Source organism: Schistocerca americana, chromosome 2 (genome assembly GCF_021461395.2).
Source record: "Schistocerca americana isolate TAMUIC-IGC-003095 chromosome 2, iqSchAmer2.1, whole genome shotgun sequence".
Classification (NCBI taxonomy): Eukaryota; Metazoa; Arthropoda; class Insecta; order Orthoptera; family Acrididae; genus Schistocerca; species Schistocerca americana.
The window spans coordinates 699,207,289-699,232,315 of record NC_060120.1 but is presented as its reverse complement, the minus strand read 5'-3'; the positions used below and the strand labels follow the sequence as shown (position 1 = coordinate 699,232,315).

The following is a 25,027-nucleotide window of genomic DNA, read 5'->3' as shown; positions in this document are numbered from 1 at the left end:
GCACCATGTATGTATGTATGTCAGCAGTTTTAATTTTTTCCTATGTTTGTAATTGTATGTATGTAATGAATGTTTTGCTTGACTTTGAGGTGGTAACTAAAGCCCCAGAAATTTCAATGTTTTTGACATAGGAGTCACAATGGTATGGTAATCATATTAACAATTTTAAGCAAAATGAGCCCTCCGTAAGCAACTATAACATGCTACATGGGAATTTTTTGCTTTTATGAGTTTGACTTACTAATCAGGCTGTTCTGATTTTCACTTTGCTTATAATTATGTCTCATCCAGGATGAGTCATGTTCTGCTTGTGGAAATTTATATGCTTTATGCGTATGTTCTTAACTGTTCATTTACATATGAGAGCTTTCTGCACATTACAATAAAGCTTGGCATGATGCAACCAAGTCCTGTATGTGACAGTATTTTGCTTAATGAATCAGACCAAATGGTCAAGTTTTCTGCATGAAGGGATGCTATGTTACTTCTGATGTGATCATAAGTAACGAAAGCTCAAACCATTATAAATGAAAACTGTAACATGTAAATGTAAGTCACATTTTGTGTATAAGCTCATGAACTACAGAAAATTATGTACTTATAGTGCTTCCTTTTCATCATGTACACTGTACTGACTGAATAATGTGAAAGACATTTTAAGTATGAATTTGTGAATATAAATTGTGCTTTAAAGGCAAGAATGCTCTATTTGAGTGCTGCACTGTGTGTGCAAAAACAGACAAAATCTGTGTAATCACAGAAATCAAGTGACTGATTTAATTATCAGTGAGTTCAATTATTCAGTTGAGTAATGCTTCACCTCACATGCATGTATCCTTAGAATTGTTCATTATGAAAAAGAGACAGGCACTGTGTCACGTGAGTGGAAATGAGATATGTTTACTCACGAGGCAGACAGTATCAGATAAAAATAATGCACCTGAATGCTGTAATGCCAGGTGCACCAACCATGAAAACTAAAAGCACTGCAACCCGACAAGCCTGTGATGAATACTCATCACAATGCCTACAGACGATGCGGGATGTTAGAAATGCTGTGCCACAATAAAAAGTGATGCTTTATGTAGGTTCTTGAAAACAATGAGTGCCTACAACTAAAATATGTTCAAAAACTGGACTGACATATAGCTTCATATTACATACAAGAACATTCACATACAAGGATAAATGTGGAATGAATGCAAACTAACAAAGCTTCTTTACAGCTAAACTGCCATTGCTGTATCACATTAATCCTGTATTTGGTGCTATTTCATGTACTCGCGGTAATCATCATGGTAACAAAGTAAGCCTGCAGGACCAGACCAGCTGACCGCCTGTGGGGTGGAGCCAGATGCAACAGCTGATTGCCGAGGGAGGCGTGCACCTGACCTTGAGCCAATGCACTGCACCAACCAACCACATGTTGAACCATGGACTTCTGTTGCAGTGTACCACACCCACATTGCCACCACCAACGCAACTAATGAAGAATTAGTTATGTATTCACAAACTAAGACTGTGAAAACTTTGTACTTCTGCAAACATTATCAGCATGAACTGTTTATCAAACCTTTTTTTGGCAAAGACTTTTGAATTAATTCATGTTTCCGATATACAAAAAACAATCTTTCAAACGAATGCCGTAATGTCCTTTATGTAGCAAATATGTTTTTGTCAAAAATTATTTAATTGGATGGATAAAACCTTCACCCCTCTTTCTTCCCCTCCAACACTTCTGCCTGAACACAGAGCCACTGGTTCCAAATGGTTGCCAATAATAGCCGTCTTTTATATGTGTGTTCTGCCACCGCTTGGTGAACAGATTGTTTATCTATCCAATTAAATAAATACATTTTTGTGAATTTCATAATCATAACACAATAATTTTGATTTCTAACCACATTCTTTGTAAGTGGAGCAACGTAATCCGTAAAGGACTTGGTAACAGTCTTAATACTCTGGGCTTGGTTTTTAGGAGCATCTGGTTTTTCCCATTGCCTTTAACTGGAATGGAGGAGTCAGTCAATATCTTTCCAGGGAATGTAAATTTGCCAGACTTTTTTCAGTAATTGTAATGTACAAGTTCGCCAAAAGTCAAGAATATAGTGCCCATAATGTCATCTGATACCTAAAAACTTTTAACACTCATGAGTGTTCTGAGAAGGAGCTGATACATATTGTAATCATGAACTCAAACTAACGTAAAGTGTTTCTTTCACAAGTGTGAACAAGGTGGTCAATTGTGACAGTGCAGACCCAGTAATAGTGTAATTACTGTCCACAAAAATGATGTGCATTTGTGGGCCAATGATCCCTGGAGGCCACTGGACTGTTTGCCCTGGGGAGAACAATATTCATATATAATTATGAACAGAGCAATGAATTAAATCTTTCATGATTCTTGAAAGACACATGTAAAAATGTACAGGAAAAATATTTATCATTCAACTTAATTGTATTTAAAAAGGATATTGCTTTATTATGTATCTTATTCTTTGTTGTATGTTAAAAATATTAATAACTGTGAAACAGCCAAATGATTTTATGCAATTACTTATTCTGGTCTTGATCTTGGATGAGGATAGACGTGAGAGACATTGTAAGTGTACCTATATTGCACTTTGGTTAAATAATGTGTTTCTTTGCTCTTAAAATGTTTATTCATGTATATTTAGCATCACTATATGTTACGAAACTAATGACTTATTTTTCCAGAGTATCAGAACATGCAATACAGCATGAGGTTATAATTTATTGTTGTCAGCCATTTGCATGACCACAATATTTTATTTGAATATTGCCAATATTAAAGGGCACAGAGCTGTGAAAATAATTTACAAAGTTTGCATTTTAATTACATTGCTAACTTCATCATCATTTTAATTTATATGCAAAGATGAGAAGCAGTTTCCATTAAATTCTTGTGGTTGCCGCATAGCAGCTCTTTTGTCTCAGTTACATGAATTCACAGAAATTAACTTACCCTGAAATGATCAGTGATAAATGTACCACACAATAATATTTCTCTACGTGAACCCACATATTAGTTTCTATGAAACTGCAATGCAAAAAGAACCTGAGATATTTTGTTAACATATGTCTTATTATGGTGCTTCACACTGCTCTTTATGTGTTTCATATTGCGGGCATCAAACCTTCGAATAATATTTCCATTTTAAAAGAGACCGTGTAATTTGTCTGTGATAAGTAGTGTTGTCACTTCACCGTGCGTGTGGTGTAATTTGATGTGTAATCATATGTTATGTGCCTAAAATCATACAATTTAATGAACTGCACATGTACACAAAATTAGACCACACCACTTGACACACAGAACAGAACACAACAACATACATATTGAAAACAACACAGGGCCTATGTCAAGCAAGAGACGACACTTGTGTTATCAGCTGCTATGATTACTATTATGTTCGTGACAAACACACATAAGCGTGCTGGCTTCTGGACCCAATAGTTTCCTGGGTAAAATTTACATTGGGCATCATCTGTTGCCTGACATAGTACCACAGGAACATGTAATGAGGCCAGAATGATTCAAGCCTAAGCCACAAGAAGGAAATTTTGCAGGACAGCAAGATAAAGCTTTGGAAAAATCTATAAATCAAGTTAATAAATAAATCATCTGTACAGTATTGAGAGTGACTTGAGAAAGACTTCCTCAAGAACAAATGTTGAGCTTGTTCTCTCCTCAGGCATTATGATTGGCCCAAGTTGAGTAGCTCCATGAATAAGTTAAAAAAAGAGTAGGTAGATTATAGCAAAATCTTTAAGTGGAGACAATGTCTCTTAACGAAGTGCCCCTGTAATGATTTAGTGTGAGGGCATCAACTGTTTAGACAAATTTAGATTTCTTGTTACACGTTATGTAATTCATTTTCCAGTTGTAGCAACAATGTGTACTGTATAAAAACAATGTAACAGACATGCTCCAAATCAGTTTTCCAGAAACATTTTAAGTGTTGTAAGTTTCTGGAGTCACATGCAATGTATATAGAGATATGAAAAAAGACCTGGTTCTAACAAAAAGATGCTGAAGCATATTAACTTACCACACCAACATCAGATTCCTGAAAATGCTGAATACTGAGACTGCTTACTACCAAAGCCTCTGAATCTGTTTCTATCACAATATGTTCACCACTTTGCAGTTCCTTTCCATCTTTGTACCTGGAACACAAGTAACTTATACATGAAAACACAGCTGTAAGAGAGAAGATTATGTATATAAAGTTTAACTTACAAGTGTAGGGCAATTTTTGTTGTAATATGTGCAGCAAAAAAATCAGTATTTAGCATTTTTTTAAAAAATCTTCAAAAGTTCTGACACAATCTAAAAGTAGACAAATCACTTTTAAATTCTGAGAGTTTAAAATCTTTTGTTAAAGTGTCTTTTTGGTTGCTTTGGTGTAACTATGAGCACTTGGTGTTTTTTTTTTTTTTTTTTTACTCAATGTTATAATTTGAAATAGAATTTTCATGTAATAGTTTTATCTTGTTAACATCTGAGCAATAAATGTCTGTTCCAATCAGATACCACCTGTAAAATTCTCTGCTAACAGATTATGGGCCCACACTATGTACTTCAGTATAATATTCCAAAATCCTATTAGCTGCTGGAGGAAATTAGTGGTAGGATGTGGCACTTTGATATAACATAATTCCTAATACAATGGTTTCTCTGAATACCAGTTCATTGCTTCCTCAGCAGAAGAACTATAGTACATGCCAGTTTGCTGTGGAATTGTGCCAATGGCAAAATAATGGATGTAACTAAAGTGTGCACAGGAAGAGCCAGAATTGCGATCTCCACGCATCTGTTGATATGTGCTCATTTGCAAGATATGTCTATAGAACAATACACTGTGAATCATCAACTGATTAAAAATATTGCTATCTCAAGAAGTTTGAAAATATGCATTATAAAGAGATACGTTGCACAGGACTATTATAACAGGCAATTTGAATGTGGCTTGAGAGAATACTATTTTTAATTTGTTGGAGAATAAATGCCACACATGCTGAAAGGGATATGTGGTTTCATTTTCCAGAAAAAATTAGACAATGGGTTTTAGAAGATTAGTTAGCGATAGTATAACAACTGAAAAAGCTGAAACTTGCTTTTTTATGACTGTTCCAGAGTACTTGCACAGAAAGGAGGGAATCTCTTGTTGTGTTAGCTTTTAACAAGGGTTGTCACATACAAAAGAACAATATCTGGGTAGGAGAAAGGGCTAACTATTTATTGCCTTATAAAGGAACTTTCCTATCATTCAAATGAAGCAGCTTATGCAAACCATACAAAGTCTCAGCAGCATGTTCAAAATCCAGAATGTGAATCAGTTAATATTGGTTTCGAACAACAAACAGGACTAACCAATATTAGTATTTTATAGCTTTGATTACAAAAATAGTGATTGGAAATATGCCGAGTGTCTCACAACTGCAACATTATACAGATAAATCACGTGTATTCTGAAATATACATGAGAGGCCATCTGTTTTCTTAATTATGCTGAAAAAAAAATAACAACAAAATTTATGGAAGGTATCGCAAATCACTTCTCCACCGTAAAGAAAACACTTTAATTCTTAGTTTAACACAGCAGCTGTTTCATTAAATAAAAAAATTAATGAAGTCCTGAAGAAAGAAGTAAGAAGGCTAAGAATCAAAGTGTTAGGTAATGAGAATAATTAATTAGAAACAAAGACTGGCATAAGTTAGCTACCAGTGATCAAAAGCATGAAAATTATTAAGAGCATATCTTCATTGCAGAGGGAAAAGTAAATATACGTACAATAGTCTCACATAAACTCTTCTTTCTCATGAAGAGGTGAATGCTTCAACTGGTATAATCTGTATCACTTCAGGCAGAGAGGTTGCTTCATAGTCTCGGATGTTATTGAATTTAGCATATGTTAAAATTCGGGAGTAACACATATTTTTTTGTTTTCTCTAAAAAAATTCCTGCCCCGAGATACAGGCCTCCAAAGATGACACAGCGAACACCATTTTGAAGATGTGAATTAAATGCTGTATAACTGTAACAGTTCTAGATATTTTGTTAGAGTTTTTTTTATTTGAAAGATAATTGCTTCATCATTACAATGGTAGCCTCCATTTGGACAAATCTTTCAAAGTTCTTTTACTGTCACTTTTTTTTTATAATTTACAGAATTTTTTTTTCAGGATGCCAATCCAGAAAAGTTAGATTATTATCTGTTAATTAGTACCATGTAGTACTATATTCTCTGTAAAGGAGAGCTTCCACTTTTACATTTTTTTTTATTTAAAAAAATAATTTTTTTTTAACTTTCAGTGGTAATGTATGTTTTCACTGAAGTTGTTTCTTACTCATTTATTTGTTATAATGTTTATTTCTATTGTGTTTGTTGCTGTCATTTCTTATCACTTTCTTTGTTACAGTTATTTCTTTTCACTTTCATTGTTGCAGATATTTCTTACACTTTGTTGTAGTTTCTTCTCAGTTTCTTTGTCATGGTTGTTCATTGCAGGTTTCTGTATAGTACTTGTTCAGTGCTAATTTGTTTACTGAAGAGGCTTCTAAGAAATCTGAGAACACCGAGTGAGTTCTGTGTTCTTGTGAGGCATTTGCCAGTTGACACAGTTGCAGAGTGTTTTGTGAAAAGGACTGTTTGGAATGTCTTCTGACTGGGGCCACAGGAGAGTGAAGTGTGCTGACTATTTGCATATCCATAACAGAGTGATATATAAGACAAACAAAAAAACAGACTTTGTTCAGGTTGGGAATGACTGTTCTTATTTGAAGATGCTGTTTCAAAGTAAAACTGTTTCCAGTGATGACTTTTGTGTTCTATATGTTTTGACAGAATAACCACAATGATAGTATCTGAACAAGGTGAAGCGTTCCTTGGTGCAAATGATGCAGATTTTGCATCAATAGAGGAAGAATTAAATACCTTGAATCAGTCAACTACAGAGGTAGGTGTTAGTCCTGTTAAGAAACCACAGTCAGTGAAGTCCAGTCATAATATCTATGCATCAAGAAAGTGCAGAGAAATTACTAAAGCTATGGATGAATACACTATAGCAAAACTGACTAAACTTGCAAAGTAAAAATTACATCTTCAGAGGAAATGAACCAAAGTATTCTCACACCTCTTGCCAGGAATTTTTCACAAATATTAACTCAGCTGCTGAATACTGTGCAGTGAAAAGGTGCAAGATTTAACTATTATTCCACAGAAATTTTCAAAGAAAACAATTTTGAACCATGCTCCATCACTATCAAAGTACATAGTAGACAAATTAAGAAATGTGAGGTCTGTTAAAGGAGTCTTTGGAAGACCAGATCCCTATTATGGCCATCCTGTAGAAGCAGCTCAAGTTCAAATATCACAGTCATTTCATCTGGAAGATAAATGGGACTGTTCTCACCAGAGTGTCAACAAAAAAGACACTATAACTGTAACAGTTGAAGGTCAAAAATTTGTGAAAGTGAAGAGGTACATGACTCAAGCATTAAAGAAACTTTTGCAATTTGTAAGAGCAACTACGGTATACAACTTCACATATTGGAAGATCAAAATTTTATACACTACGACCTAAGTGGATAGTTCCACACCCACCTAGAGATGTCTCTTTATGTGTCTACTGCATGAATTTTGAACTTTGCATGGTAACTTTGAAGAACTTACTGTAGCATGCAACATATGAAACCTCCATTGGTCGTGTGAAGTCATTAGTAGTCTGTGACATAAAGCGAGAGACTTGTTTGTTTCAAGAATATGGTGACTGCCCTGGAAAGGGAGGACTGTCTTTGCAGACATTTGGCCTGGAAGATGTAGCAAATAACTCTGCAGAAATTATATACATGACATGGGAGGAAAATAAACTAATTATGAAAACTGTTACCTTTAACAGTTTCATTGATGAACTTGGTAAACGGTCAGTGAAAGCAATAACACCAACATCTGAATAAATTGCAACAACAACACATTGCACAAGTGATACGGTGTATACAGACCGAAGAACTATGTTTAGTGCTTCACTGTGATTTGCTGAGAACTGGTCTGTAATTGTCCCACAAGAAGTACAAGGGCATCATTGGAGTAATGACTAGGTTTCAAATTTTACAAGAGTGACATATTTTCAAAATAAGATCACAAGTGTTGCAGTTATAAGTGATGACACGGGACATGACTCAGCACATGCTTTGCTAGCAATGTGCAAAATTCTTCAACTGCAAACAGGGGCAGAGAAGACCATCATTATTTCTGATGGTGCCCCTGCTCATTTTAAAAATTGTTACCAGATGTTTGAATTGAGCAAGTCACTAGTGCCAACTGAATGGATATACAGTGCTACTGGTCACGGGAAGGAGCCTTGTGTTGGTGTAGGAGGCCTGCTGAAACACCATGCTACAAAACATAATCTTTCCAGACCAAATACAGCTGCGATTCAGAATGCTGGGGATTTTATGAGAGTCATGAAAGTTACACATCCACAGCCCTCATTCTTTTGTTTGAAGAGAAAGTAGAAGAATTCAGTGAGCAGAAAAGAGAAGAATGGTCCAAACAACTACTCCTGTGAGGGCATTCAGAAGACACATTTTTGGACTCAAAGTGATGGGCGAACTCATATTACATGCACTTTAAAGAGCAAGAAAGAAGAAATTTTGTTCGTTTGGCCAACACCTCAGAAACAGCAGGATAATATTCAGATTCACAACTTGAAAAGGGGGATGTTTGTGGCATGCGTGTATGACTGACTGGTGCATTGCAGAGATTATAGATAACAGTTATGAGTTAAATGAAATTGCAGTGAACTTTATGCTACCACAGGGACCAGGTGCTGGATATAGGTTTCCAGCTGAAGGACAGCAACAAAGCCATCAGTGCTCACTTCCTGTTCACAATGTTTTGAAGACTGTAAGTGCTCCAGTTCCTGTTGGTCAACAGGAAGGCATCACTCTATATCAAAGGAAGATAATGAAGCAGTGGAACACATTTTTACTTCACTGAATGGCTAATTTCAGTACAAAACAGAGAGCACAGAAGTTGTGTAAATTGAAACCTTTAAGTCTTTGGACCTTTCACATACTTTTGGAACCATTTAAAATGCTTGAAAAATGGGTCTCTTACTCATCTTTCAAAACTAAAATGATTTGAAATAGGCTAGGTTTTGATTTTTACGTGCCTTTTATGTGATAATGTGGTAATAAAACAGATTTTATATATGGCAAAAATTTCAATTGTTTATAAAACCTGTTAAACCTAAAAGTGAAAGCTCTTCTTTTCAGGGAATGTAGAACTATATGGTACTAATCAACAGAAAAAAAATCAAAATTTTATGGATTGACATTTTTTTTAAAAATTTTTTATCATAAATTATAAAAAAGTTCAGAGTGCTATAGTAAAAGAACTTTGACAGATAAGTCCAAATGGAGGATTTCTTTGTAATCATAAAGCAATTATCTTTTAAATAAAAAAAACAAAAAAAAAATATCTTGAACTGTTCTAAAGGTACAGCATTTTAAATTTTTTTCCAAAATTCGCATCTTCAAAATGGTATGCACAGTGCAATCTTTGGAGGGCTGTATCTCGGAGTAGAATTTTTTTTGGAGAAAACAAAAAAGTACTTGTTCCTTACTTGGTCCTTCATTTTAACATATGCTAGATTCAATATCATCCAAGACTATGAAGGTAAGATTGTTTCCTAGCCTGTCTGAATTGATATGGACTATGCCAACACAATATGCCACTTAAGGCATTAGTAATAACAAGAATACTGTAAGTACAAGTGCAGTTGCAGAACGAAGTGTACCACCAATTGGACACACAGTGACCACATTGCAACAAAATTCTTTTATTATATTTCTGAGCCTCAGATTGCACAAACTGTTCCATTATTGGTTTCACCTTGGTACTGGGTCACCATTGGGTGAGCTGTTTATAAAGAAAGAAAAATCAGGATAGTAAATTACTAGGCTATGATTTATGTGACCCCAGACAATGAAAGAATTTAGACAGAGCAAATAATGATATACAGAGAATCATTTTCTGTGTTTAAAACTCACAAGTTTTAATGAAACAGAAGATCCAGAAAAGTTAATGCTAAAGGAATGAGTTGACTTAATGCAATAAAATTTTCTGCTCTGTAACATCCTGTGATGTGTTTTACATAAATTATTTTAAAAAAATCAATATTATAGAACAGAGTTTTAGAACATCCTTCATTTCCACTTTAAATATCCTAAAGTCTGTTAAACATGAAAATACCTAAATGTTTTGGAAATGTGAGAAAAACCAAACTGTCAGAATGTTAAATGGCTGCTTGCTCAGGACTGTTTGACATTATAACACAATATCATCATATCAGCTCATTACATTTTATCCAAGTAACTGTAAAGTTCTCAGCATACCCATTTAACCATACAACTAACATTACTGAAATTAATGTCACACAGATAGTCAACATTACATATATGGACAATACCATTATTCTTGTGGGAAAAAGCTAAGTAACCTTACTGTTCTTGTAGTAGAAAGCTAAGTAACTTTACTATCAATAGAAAGTAATAAAACATGAGTGAAGGTAAGTGAAAAGTTGGTCTCATCAAAATGAATAGTTTAACAAATGTGTTGAATCTTCATCAGTCAGACTGAAGTTTACTTCTTCAGTAGCTACAGAGAAAACCAGGAAGTCATATCCCATGTAAAGAAGCACAATATGTAGAAAGCGAAGCTACATTTCTTTTCAGCTGAAAGCAAAGAAGCTACAATCATTTTTAAGCAAATGCGAACAAAAATAGGAAAGCCAATTATGGTGGAGAATGTATTGCACACCTTTGTGATCTATGTTAGTAGTAAGATCAGTGCAACATTAATATAAATTTTAAGGACAAAGCTTCTTATTGCATAGTCCATCATCAACTTCTTAAGACTATAAACTTGATTTTGCAGATACTTACCACGTTATCTTTGGTTTTGGTACACCATTCACTCTGACTCTATATTCAACTTCTTCGTAGTCTTTAACTGAACGATCTTCAAGATTTTTAACAAGGGATGGAGGCTCCGCTGCAGGAGAAACAAGACAAATGCAATCATGAAGAAATTGTAAAAAATGAAGAAATCCTGGAATGCACTATCAATGGTGCTTTATACTGATGGTGATAGGTTTGTGTAATGTAATTCAGTTTTTTCGTGTTCAAAGTTACTTTAACTGTATTTTAACCTACTCTAATGTTTTTGGAAATCCTCCAAAATGGTAGAAAACCAAACCATGATAGAACTATGGCTCCAATTTGCAATGTAATGCATGATACTAATATTTTTATATCTTTCTGTACAATTTATTAAGACAGTTGACACACTTATCTGTCATTTGCTAGTGGGCCATCCTTTCGCAGTATTGCTGCCTGCTACCATCATAGACCAATACAGTTAAAATACTGAATTACGAGCAAGTTAAACAGAAGTGCCCTATGATAGTGACAGGTAACAGTGCTGCAAAACACACACACACACACACACACACACACACGCACACACACGCGCGCGCGCGCGCGTGCGTGCGCGCGTGCATGCGCACTTCGGTAATACTGTTCAGATGACACACACTACCAACTGATTTGATACGTTAACAACCTTGATTTTAATAGATCTGAAGAAGCTCTCCCAAAAGGTGCCACGAAATGATAAATAAATTTATTTTGGTAATCAAGACGAGTGTATTACCATTTACTAGCTACGTGGTTGCAGATCTTCTTAACAGTTTTTGTCTAAAGTTGCAACAATCATGTTTCATTTAGGATGTTATTAAAATTTTACTGAATTTTGTTTTCATGACTAACAATTGTGCAAGGTGGTAATACATAAGCCAATCTTTGTTGTGGCTTTGGTGGGATGTCCAAGTGGTGGAATGTTTCACAGAGCCCACTTTTGGTGGAGGCAGTGAGTAGGGCAACTGGAAATTTGAATGTAAAGCTTACAAGGAATAGAAAAATGATTTGGAAGAATTGAACTAAAAAGTAAATTAAAAAGAGACTGTTAAATTATACAAATTATTTGTATAACATATGCCAAGATTATTTAGATAGCATAGAACAATACCTACTGAAAAAAAAAGTTAGAAGCATGCCAGAGGCAGTGAAAGCAACAGCCAACAGCTGAAGGGCCTCGTGGCATGGCAGACAGAAGTGGAGAAAAGGGATCTTGGGAGTTGGTGATGGACCACAATGAGTGTCAGAGGTGTTGCCTCACAAGGTAATGGAACAGCATCATGGCATAAACTTAATTAATTTTTCTGCCAATCAACACGAGACTTGATACAAGTGTTGTAATTCACAAACATGCACACAACATACCTTTGTAAACACTAGGAAAATAGCGAACAGCGGAAAATGTTCAACTAACTGTAAGTTGGGAATCTATGCACTGAAGTGGTATGGCAAATGTTAGATGAGTGACTAAATTCTATAGCTTGTGACTGGGGATGTGAGTTATGAAGTGTCACACTTTCGAAAGTGCAGAAGATTAATATTGACTTTGTGTATCAATGAAATGAGCTTAACATGGATGGGCTTGAGTGGTTATTACAATAGTCATGAATTTCCAGAATGAATTTTTCAGCATACAGTGGAGCATGAACTGATATGAAATGTCTGGGCAAATCAAAACTGGGATCTATGCCTTTTGCAGGCAAGCATTCTGCCAACTGAGCTACCTAAGAATGAATGACAATCCTCCTCACAACTTTAATTCTATCAGAACCTCTGCAAGAATAGGTTGTGAGTCATTCTTGGGTAGCTCAGTTGGCAGAACACTTACCCAGCAAAGGGAAAGTTCTCATTTTGAGCTGTGGTCTGATGTACAGTTTTCATTTACCAGGATGTTTCAGTCATGAACCGTATCACAGCTGTGGTATGTGGAAAACAACTGCATGAAGGCATTCAAAGAAAACAATGTGTAGCTTGCTTCATCACACTGATCAATGAGATGATTCTGTATAAATGGTGAACTGTACAAGTGAAGCAATATGTTCAGTTCAAGACTTGATTTAATTCTTTGCTTGCCACAAACATTACTCTTTAGTCATCTGAGAACATACACTGTTTTTCTGTTTCCAAACTAGCTCAAAGCATTTTTTAGTAAGCAGGGGATGTATAGTAAGCAGGGGATGTAGAAGTCAAAAAGTAAGGATTAAAAAGTACACCACCCACTGTAGATGCTCACATCGAAAAGATGTCACATGTGAGATTATTTAGAAGTGGTTAATCTGCAAATAACAATCCAAAACCCAGTAAGCCCATACATAGTGCATCACATAAACAGGCAGGCATTTCAATAAAACTAATCCAATTTCTGTTCTAAAACACAAACTTTAACAGAATAATATTTCAAAAACAGAAACTCAAATTCTATTCTAAACTATACCCTCAGCTTTTACTGTTATTTTTGGAGCCTCATGACCACTGCAACAGTTTGTAGTTTATTTTAGCATTGTAGCTATAGTACAAATGCATATATATGGGTCCACACTCTCCAAGTTTGGAGTCATCTTTCAGTGCTGTTACCCCACAGGAGAATATAAGTCACTGTAAGAGCATGGTGACATCACTACTCCACCTACACACATCAAAAAAATTTTGGATCACCCCAGTTCCCAGAACTCCTGAAGATAGATGTTGACTGTGGATACTGTATCACAGACACAGTCTCTTTGATTGTTCAGAGATGTCACTAAATCCGACCAAAGATGTAACAAACCATGCATGAGTAGCACCTATTAGACGGAGGGGGCCCAATGGCCAATCAGTTAAAGTCATTCCACCAGGAAGGAGGTGTACGGCTCATGTTGTCTTTAGTTCAACCATGCCTAGACGATCAGTACTGTGGTTCAACCGTGTCTGTATTGTTACTTTGTACCAGGTAGATCTCTCAACAATGGAAGTGTCCAGGCATCTCGGAGTGAACCAAAGTGATGTTGTTCGGACATTGAGGAGATACAGAGAGACAGGAAGTGTCAATGACATGCCTCGCTCAGGCTGCCCAAGGGCTACTACTGCAGTGGATGACTGCTACCTACGGATTATGCCTCAGAGGAGCACTGACAACAACACCACCATGTTGAATAATGTTTCTTGTGCAGCCACAGGCCTTCATGTTATGACTCACACTGTGCGCAATAGGCTGCATGATGTGGAACTTCACTCCCGGCGTCCATGGCGAGTTCCATCTTTGCAACCACAACACCATGCAGTGCAGAACAGATGGGCTCAACAACATGCCGTATGGACCATCAGGATTGGCATCACGTTCTCTTCACTGATGAGTGTCACATACACATTCACCCAGACAATCGTCAGAGACGTGTTTGGAGGTACCCAGTCAGGCTGAACGTCTTAGACACACTGTCCAGTAAGTGCAGCAAGGTGGAAGTTCCCTGCTGTTTTGGGGTGGCATTATGTGGGGTTGATGTACACCACTGGTGGTCACGGAAGGCACCGTACGTGAATCCCATCCTCCGACCGATAGTGCAACGTTATAGGCGGTACACGGGGCATTCATCTCCATGGATGACAATTCGTGCCCAGATCACGCACATCTTGTGAATGACTTTCTTCAGGATCACAACATCACTTGACTAGAGTGGTCAGCATGTTCTCCAGACATGAGCTCTATCGAACATGCCTGGGATAGATTGAAAAGGGCTGTTTATGGACGATGTGACCCACCAACCACTCTGAGGGATCTACGCCAAATCGCCATTGAGGAGTGGGACAATCTGGACCACCAGTGCCTTGATGAACTTGTGGATAGTGTGCCATGATGAATAGAAGCATGCATCAATGCAAGAGAATGTCCTACTGGGTATTAGAGGTACCGGAGTTTACAGCAATCTGGACCACCACCTCTGAAGGTCTCGCTGAATGGTGGTACAATGTGCAATGTGTGTTTTTCATGAGCAATAAAAAGGGTGAAAATGATGTTTATGTTGATCTCTACTCCAATTTTCTGTACAGGGTACAGGTTCCAGAGCTCTTGGAAGCAAGGTGATGCATAACTTTTTTTGATGTGTGTAGTATGGGAGAGTATTAACTCTCAATACTTAAATGCCTAAAGAGATAGCCATGCCTGCAGATCACATGGGGGTCACATTGCATGGATGAAAACATATGACGCAGGCCAGTGGCAGTGTGGGATTACGCAGTAACCCAGAGCAGCAAAAGTAAAATGGCCAGTCATAAGCCACAACAGGGCCACATGCTGGCAAACAGAATAGCAAGGGGTCGGTCAGAAGCAACTGAATTGTTGTTTCATGAGGAGGCATATAATTATTCGAAAGAGAATTAACTAGTACGTTAATCGATTATTTAACTAATATTGTTCACAATGTTTGCCACAGAGCAGCAGCAGCACTTGTGTGATAAACTGTAAATTAATTTAGCCTTTGTTTTTTGTTCATGTACTTCTGCAAAGAAGTGTAATGTATGTGTGTATTTTACTGTGAAGACTAGAGGTTAGAAAATTAATTGTAGTTTTTGTTGTTGCATAAGTCTTCTGAATATCCTTGTGTAGGGCAGCTTCCTAGTGTAAATTTTCCGTGTAGAGAAATTTATTTCTGTTTAATAGCTTGCGGTCTTAGAGTACAGTGAGAAATCTTCACACCAACTTTTAGTGCTACATTATTCTCCTTTGATATATTTTCAAACTCAGGAGTGCCATTTGAGACCTTATATCTATTTTATACACAGTATGATATGGCTACTAGGGACTGTGCTTGTTGTGAGCAGACACAAGGAGAGTTGGCTGCTGTCCATAAACAGCTGGAAGCTGTGTTGGCTACTGTTGACAAGCTTCTAGCTGATGCTCAAAGTTGTGGTAACGTCAGGGTGCCAGTGCTAGACCTGTGATAACACTGGTGCCACTTGTATCCCCTGGTGATCTGGACATCGCTGCAGCTTCTGATATGCAACATCTGACCGGTCCGTCCTCACTCCAGAGTGGGTGGCAGACAGTGGTGGGTTCACGTGTCACTGGGCGGAAGGGAAAAGAGGCAGCAGGCTGTGTGGCTGGTTCCATACATCTTAGCAATGGGTAGGAGGTGCTTCCCAGTGTTGATAATAACTATGAGCCAGCATGGGATGCCTCTCCTGTTGGGCCAGCAGTCAATTTTCCTGCCCAATCTGGAAAAAAATAAGTACAGAGGGTGGGTGTGCTAGTCATTGGGAGCTCCAATGTTAGGTGGGTGATGGCGCCCCTCAGGGAGACAGCACGCAAGTCAGGAAACAATTCCAGGGTGCATTCAGTATGTTTGCTGGGAGGTCTGATCCATGATGTGGAGGAGGCCCTGCCAGTGGCTGTCAAGTGCACTGGGTTTAACCAGCTGCATGTAGTGGCATATGTTGGCATGAATGATGCCTGCTGCTTGGGTTCTGAGACAATCTTTGTCTCCTTCCAGTGGCTGGCTGATTTGGTGAAGGCAACTAGCAATTCACGCAGGGTGCAGGCTAAGCTGTCTATTTGTAGCGTCGTACCCAGGGTTGATCACGGTCCTCTGGTTTGGAGCATAGTCAAAGATCTAAACCAGAGGCTCAGACAGCTCTGTGAGAGTATCGCTTGCAAATTTCTCTACCTCCACTATCGGGTGCAGAATTGTAGGTTTCCCTTTAATAGGTCAGGCATGCACTACATGCAGGATGCGGCTACTAGGGCAACAGAGCACTTGTGGTGTGCAGATGGGTCTTTCTTAGGTTAGAGGACCTCTCCCTTGGGAGCAAAGATGATTTGCCTGATCAATCAGCCACAGTGACCTCAGAGGACCTTGGTCCTCACAGATCAGAGACAGAAAAGATTAATATGATTTAAGTAAACTGCAGGAGCATCCAAGGAAAGGTCCCAGATTATTATCACTTACTGCAAGTTATAATGCATACATAGTATTGGGAACAGAAAGCTGGTTGAAGCCAGACGTCAATGACAACGAAATCCTAAGTTCAAACTGCAATGTCTGTTGTATGGATAGGTTAGTCACCAATGGAGGCGGCATGTTAATTGCAGTAAAAAATTCGATAAAATCTAGTGAGGTCATCACAGATTCTGAATGTGAATTAATCTGGGTGAATTTGAGTATCAAAGAATGGTAAAAAATGGTGATCTCATGCTTTTATAGACCACTTGGGTCAGGATCTGTAGTTGTAAAGCACTTCAGACAGAACTTGCAGAATATCATTAGTAATTTTCCTGACCATGCCGTTGTAATAGGGGGTGACATCAACTTGCCAGGTATAGATTGGGTGTGTTATGCCATAAAAACTGTGCCATTGTTCTGGATGTCTTGTCCAAAAATTACCTTGAGCAGATAGAGAACCAATTTGTGAGGGTAAAGTCTTAGACCTCTTGGCAACAAACAGACCTGAACTTATCAACTCAGTTAATGTAGAAGAAGGTATCAGTGATCATGAGACTGTGACATCATTTATGATGATGGGTACTATAAGTAATGTTAAGAAAGGTTGGGAGATATATTTGCTCAGCAAGGGTGACAAGATACAAATTTCAAAATATCTCAGCAGTCAGCATCAAACATTTAGTGATAAGATGAAGATGAGGAGAACAAATGGAAAAAATTCAAAGGCATTGTTCAATATGCCCTACACAATTATGTTCTGAGTAAGGTTTTAAGGGATGGGAAAGATCCACCATGATTTAATAGTTGTGTTAGAAAAGCACTAAGTAAACAAAGAGCACTTGATATCAGATTCAAGAGAAGTAAAAATCTAGCTGACAAACTAAAGATGAACGAAGCCAAAATGAGCATAAGGAGAGCAATGAGAGAAGTGTTCAATGATTTTGAAAGTAAGACGTTGTCAACCAACCTGAGTAAAAACCCTAAGAGATTTTGGTGTATGTAAAATGAATAACTGGGTCAAAATCATCTATTCAGTCTGTCAGTGACTACACTGGCATGGAAATGGGAGATAACAGAGAGAAGGCCAAAATACTGAATTCAGTCTTCTGAAGTTGTTTCACTGCAGAAGATCGTAACACTGTCCCTCCTTTCAGTTGTTGTGCAAATGTCGATTTGGCAGATATTGACATTACCGATCATGGAATTGAAAAGCAGCTACAATTGCTTAGTAGTGGAAAGGCTTCAGGACCAAATGAGATACCTACTATAAGATTATGATAAAGAACTTGCTGCCCTTCTAGCAACGAAAGGTACCTAACAACTCGAAAAAAAGTGTAGGTCATTCCCGTTTTTAAGAAAGGCCATAAGACATATCCACACAATTATAGACCTATATTGTTGACGTCAATCTGTTGTAGAATTATGGAACATGCTTTATGCTCAAGAATTATGACGTTCTTGGAAAATGAACATCTCCCCTATAAAAATCAACATGGATTCCGCAAACAGAGATCCCGTGAAACTTAGCTCACTCTGTTCCTCCATGAGATACACAGCTCAATGGACAATGATATACAGGTTAATGCCATGTTCCATGATTTCAGTAAGGCATTTTACACTGTTCCACATTGCCGTTTAACAAAAAAAAAAGAGCTTATGGAGTATCAGAGCATACCTGCAATTGGATTCAAAACTTTCTTGCAGACAGGACACAGCACGTTGCTCTTAACAGAACTAAATTGACAGATGTAAAGGTAATATCTGGAGTACCACAGTGAAGCGTGATAGGAACTTTGCTGTTTACAATATATATAAAAGATCTATTGAAATTTCGGGACAGCACTCTTCAGGGGGAGTCAGACAACATATTACTTCCCCCCACATACGTCTTGTGTATTGACCATGAGGAGAAAATTCGAGAAATTAGAGCCAGTACAGAGGTTTACCGACAATAATTCTTCCCACACACTATTCGTGAGTGGAACAGGATTGGAGGGATCAGACAGTGGTACCGAAAGTACCCTCTGCCACACACCATTAGGTGGCTTGTGGAGTATGATGTAGGAGTTGATGTCTGTCAGGTAATTTGCAATGTGACAGATTATGCTATATAAATGGGAAAATTGCTGGTCTCTTGGCTGATAATACTTTACCATAAATGAGGTCTGACTAGCTAAAATAAATATGGATAGACCGAGGGGACCTCACAGAGTGATAAGGTATTAAAACAATGTCAAAAAGTAACATGTCTCCAACTGAGTTGTAGAGAATTTCAGATGATATCCTATAAAATAAATGTCTATGACAGGACATAAATGGCTATGAAAACTGAACTCCACGAACGCATCAGAGATATCTAATTGTCTTACTTTTTTCTGCAATTCTGAAGACTGATAAGCAACTACATCTGAATTTTTCCAACTGAAATTGCTTGTTGCTTTCATTATTATGTATAAATTGTGTAACCACCTTGAACACCTTGCGTACTTCACTACTGCTCCCAACACCTTGTCTCATGGCTCATATCCCTGCAAACAGACATAGATGCAAGATATGTCCCCTACATCCTCCCGGCACAACCTTCTCCAGACCAGTTACATGCATCTCCTATCCCATAAAAGGCAGAGCTACCTATGAAAGCAGCCATGTGATCTACAAACGAAGCTGCAACCATTGTGCTGCAATCTGATATGTGCATATCAACTGGACCCTTCTGTCAGCCGTGTAGTTGTATTGATGTGTCTTAAGTCAGAGTCATACTTGTTCCGAGCATAGAAAAAGCCCTCTGTCCATGCGCTTGAACAGTGAGCTGTGAGCTGTCAACAGGAGAGGTTCCTTGTGACAAAGTTTGACGGAATCGCATGAGGTGGACGTGACCGCACCTTGGCAGTCAGTATTTGGCAGCTGTTTTGATGTACTGGAGAGCAGTGGAAGGGGACAATGACATGTTTATGTTTGACTGTGAGCACACCACGAGTGCTTGAGTTATTACTGTGTTCTACTTTGATCCATCGCATTAACTGCATGTCGAAAATTTTGTTTGCTCATGCTTTGAGAAGTGTGGTGGATGTTGTCTTTCATGCTCCAGTGTGGATTAACATTCCTTTCTTGCAGAACTGGGAACTTTACATGTAATCAACAAAATGTCCTGAATGTGATACTTGCTTAACATTATCAGCTGATGGCTTGTGCTTACCAATGGCTGGTTTCTATGCTGACATCAAAACGCACTGTAAACTGACTGCAATGGAATGGGTAATATAATTTTGATTCCCTAGTGCTGAAAAGGTGACCATCGGCTCAAGGTATAGTAAATGATCATGTTTTCTTGTTTCATCATTTCCTAGAGTAAAGTTGTTGATTATTCTTTGGATGACAAGTACATAAAGCTCAAACTTACGTGGTTAAAATTTAAAAGGAAGAAACAGTTGTCAGTTGCTTCATTGTGTTGTTGAGCTCATACTGTAAGATCATTCTCTTTAATGACAAATACTGAAATCACCAATTTAAGTGTTAAATTTTAAGGGAACCGACAGTTGTCATGTTGCTCAATTGTGTTGTTGATTTCAAACTGAAAGTATCTTTACTCTTGTTACATATGTAATAGCACTTAAGGAAAATTGGTCTATTAACCTGTAGTTCAAACTGGCCAGTGCCAGAGTTTGAATAACCACATTGTGCCATAGATCTGGGCTACTTTGGGTAAAATTTCAAGAAGGGCTAGAGCCTGAAGTTTAAGTCATTTACAGTCTGCATCTAAATCTGTGTGTTGTAATTTGTCCTGGTTCAGTATGGGTCATGTATCTTGTAATTTTAAAAGGGTTGGATCCCAAGTCATTTTGGAAAAACTTGCTAAATTTGAGATTTAAATTTTAGGTTTTTAATTTCCAAGGACTAGTGCCAATGTTCATGTAATTTTGGTGTACAAATTTTATTTGCTAGAAGCAAATTGTCTTTTTGCTTTCTATGCTTTGTTGAAGGGGCTAGTGCCCATGTTGTGTAGTCTACAGATTTTGCTCAGTTAAATAATAAGTTTTAAAGGGGGTTAGTGTTCGGCATTGTGCAACCATTATAACACATAATTATTATCTAGTCGAATGCACTCATGGCTGTTGGTTTTGTCTTAAGTTGAAGATAATACACTTCATAAATCTAACTCTGTACCATTTGGCTTTAGTTCAAGATGCCATTGTATGTTGTTATTACCTCATTTCTTTTACTTTTTTAAAAAATATGTGTGATTAGTGCCTCAAAGTAATTAAAGAAATCTTGCTAGTTTTGCTAAGAACCTTCTACATGGCTTCGTACCACCTATCAGCAACGTTAACTGTTTTTTTTTTTCCTTTATTTTTGTTGAGTAAAACAAGTTATGATTTGGAATCACAATATAAGTAATCCTGTTGGATACTCTTAAGTTCCAATGTATGTTTATTAAATGAAGTTAATAAATTTTATAAATCTATCATCAAGTGGCTTTACACTCAAGGATTACTGTATCCAAGCCATCCCACCTAAAGCTAATGATCGTTAGTTGCAAAGTAATTCCATCTAACTTCACCAGCCTCAAGCCACCCCTCCTCGTTTCCTACCAATCATAGGAGTTAGTATGGTTTTTGTTGAATGGCTGCATACCTAGGTACTGGCATTCAAAATCTGATTTTAATTAAATATTTATGCTAGTGAAGTACTTGTATATTTTATGTATTATATACTGGTGTGTTTTCAGTGTTCTCAACCATGATAACCAGCCCAGTATTCAGTCTTAAGTATTTACGCAAGGACATCTTACAGTATGAGCTACACATACACAGAGAGATGGAGGAGAGCAGCAGCATGGTTGAATTGTGTCATTGGTTACATGGCACGTTAGATAAATCTGTCACTGTCATGACTCAAACTGTGGGAGAGGTGAATACAACTTCCACTGCAGGTACGGTCCTGCTTGGTGTAGAGACAGAGGGTGTTGAATTATTAGAAGGTACTTAGCCATCTCAGGCTCAGTTACTGCATCTGCACACGATGATGGACCATGTTGCCAGGGCGAAGTCATTTCTGTGCGAAGGCAATTAACAGCCTTGAAGTGGCAGGAAGGAAGTAAAGGTGATGGAGAGGTAATACCTACAGAGCAAATAGTCACAAGCAGAATAGATAATTTGTCAAGTCAGTCTAATATCCAAACCCTCTGCTGGCTGTAATTCTAGGTATTAGTGTTCTGTCAGTTAAAGACACTGTACATATTAAAGAAATGTTGTGGCTCACCATTCGATTGTGAGAACAAGTCCATGTGTTGGAAGTATCATATGAGCTGACAGGCAATTAAGAAGGTTAATTATCGTAGTAATAGAGGGAGAAAGGGCCTATTTTTTGTGTAAGAGAGTGTATTTTAAGTGAATGTTTGGGTCAACTGAGGCAGAGATATTTGGTTGAGGAAGGCTTTTATAGGGTGCAGAATGAACATGAAGTATTAGCCGATTATGTTGAGCAAGTAAGGATAGCTATGTTAGCTTTATGCATGGATATTTCTGAAAAGGGGGGGGGGGCAGTGGTTATCATGCTTGAAGGAATGTGTCTGCAAGACCAATCATGGGTCATGTTTATGTATAAGTCAAAGTCAATTGCTGATCTTTACCATTTGACAGTCAGTGTAGAAAACATTATGCAATGAAATGAATTAAGATACAGGGTTTGCTTGTGCACAAAGCTTAATCAAAGCATGGTGACTAACCAGGCTGATCATGGTGGGAAGTGAGGCACCTGCTTTTGGTGTGGGAGTGAGCACTATTTTGTTACGGATTGTAAGGGACCATATGCAAATGGTACAGATAGCTGATGCCGAGGCCACTCGCGGGAACAGAGGGCTCACTTGTCACCTCACGGCTGCTGAAAGGTATGTGCAGTTAACACAGGTCCACTGCAATTCGTATGCGCCACCATAGGAACAGAACTGTGTGTGGATTGGTTGATTCTGGCAGTAGTGTGTCATTGCTTGACTATGACTGGTATCTTAAGCATAAGGGTATTGCCAGCCTGCTGCCACTGCAAAATGTTAAAGAGGAGTGTCATTCTGTCACAGGTGATATGTTGGAGGCCAAAGGTCAGTCCAGGGCAAATTAACGGTTGGAGAATACATTTGGCCATGGAAATTTGGGTCGGTAAGAACCTCATGGTGTAATTGTTGTTGGGGTGTGATATTTTGGTTCACAGTCACTGTGTTTTACATTACTCTAAAGGAAAACTGTGTTTTAAGTTTTCTCCTTGGGTCAAGGTAATATTGTGTTGCCACCTGGTTTTTCCCAGTGTTGGTCATGCTGAGAATTGTGATGGAGATTTGTTGTTAAGCAGTTGTCAGTGGATAAGGCTAAGCCAATAATGAATTTGTTGCAACAATTTCCTTGAGGTTCTAACTGAAAAGTGTGTAATGGACATCTCAGGGAGGTTTTGATTCAGCTAATCAAAGCAGGTCTCACTGTCAAGCATAGCAAGGTAACATTAATCAGGCATGAAACATCCTTTTTAGGGCACTTAGTGTCTGAGCATGGAATAAAACTCGACCAATCAAGGACTAGTGGTTTACCTAACTTTCCTGTATCTTGTAAGAAAAAGGCTGTGGCTCATTTTGTCAGTACGGCAATTTTTTTTAGAAATTTATTTTTAGAAAATTTGTGCTGGATTAGCCTTGTCCCTTAACCAGCTGAGATATAAATGAGTGAAGTTCAAGTGGGGTGAGAGCCAACAGGCAACTTTTGACTCAATTAAAGAGACTTTTTGTAAGGCATCAGTGCTGGGAATTTACGATTTTAAGTCTCCCTTTGTTGTCCAGACTGATGTGTCAAACTTGGGCACAAGAACGACATAGGGAATGTAGATCTTTGGCCTATATTTATAGGGCAATAGCAAGTCCTGAATTGAGGTAGTCTGTGTATGAAATGGAGGCATTGGCTGTGCTATTTTTATTAGAAAGGTTCAAATCCTATCTGGAACATCAACAGCTTTTGTTAGAAACTGATAATCAGGCCCTTAGTTGGGTACTGAGGCCTTGTATAACTGGTAGAACAGCGTATTGGGCGGTATGTATAATAGCCTTTAAGTCTGACTTAAAATAGATTGGGGGTACACAGAACCAGGTGGCACATGAGTTGAACCGTATGCCCGAGCAAGGAGCTGAACAACCATCTCATGTCAATCTGGAGGCACTGGGAGCTATTGAGGATGAGGAAGTTCTTCCTAGTTACGTGGCATTGGCTGTCTTAGGGAAAATACAGGCATTATTTTCAGTCATTAAATAAGATCAGGAAAACGATGATGATCTCTGGGACATCCTGAAGGAGTTGAAAGAAGAGTGACAGGTAAAGGTATATTTTATCAAAATAGGGGTACTGTGCTATCGAACCAGGTATGAAGAATGATTAAAATCTGTTTGCCTCAGAGTATGGCGCTGGCAGATTTAAATATTTCCATCAATCACTATGCGGAGATCACCTGGGGGTGCATAAGACTCATGTGAAAATCGAAAAACAAATTGACATAGAAGGGAATGGTTATGGAAATCAGGCAATGGTGGGCGAATGCCAGGAGTGTAAGTGGTGTAAGCCCAACACAACCATGAAAAAGGAACTGTTGCATTCCATCGGGGAGTTCGGCCATTAAATAAGCTGTTCATTGATTTTATTGGCCTCCAACTGTGCATTAAAGAAGGCAACTGATTTTATCTGGTGGGGGTGGTGGACACTTTCATGCATTTTAATTGGATGATTATGAGTAAAGGAATCACTACTGAAATAAGCAAATGGTTGTACTCATCAATATTCATGAGTTTTGGTCCCTCTCAGGAAATGAAATGTGATAATGGTCCAGGATTTACTTCCCGAGAAATTCTGCAGATTTTGTTTTAATCAGGGCATAAAACATGTGACCACTTCACCATGCCGTCATTTGCTGAATGCATTATTCATTATCTGAAGTTGTCTCTCATTAAATATCACTCCAGGGATCAAGAGGAGGTGGGATCAATCCCTCAGCTGAATGTCTTTAGCATTTAATATGGCCTTACATGAGGCTCATAAGACAATGCCAGCTAAGTTCATGCTAGATTACCAAATTAATACC

At 37.9% G+C, this 25,027-nt stretch overlaps 1 protein-coding gene across 3 annotated transcripts in view; it reads right to left on the bottom strand.

Annotated features, from left to right (window-relative positions):
• Positions 1 to 25,027, bottom strand: part of LOC124593678 (obscurin) — a 688,571-nt gene that overhangs the window by 215,823 nt on the left and 447,721 nt on the right. For all 3 annotated transcript variants that reach the window (XM_047131972.1, XM_047131974.1, XM_047131973.1), the window contains 2 exons: positions 10,977 to 11,085; positions 4,074 to 4,191 (listed from right to left, as the gene is read on the bottom strand). In XM_047131972.1, coding sequence (XP_046987928.1) covers positions 4,074 to 4,191; positions 10,977 to 11,085 — 227 coding nt within the window. The remainder of the gene's footprint in view (positions 1 to 4,073; positions 4,192 to 10,976; positions 11,086 to 25,027) is intronic.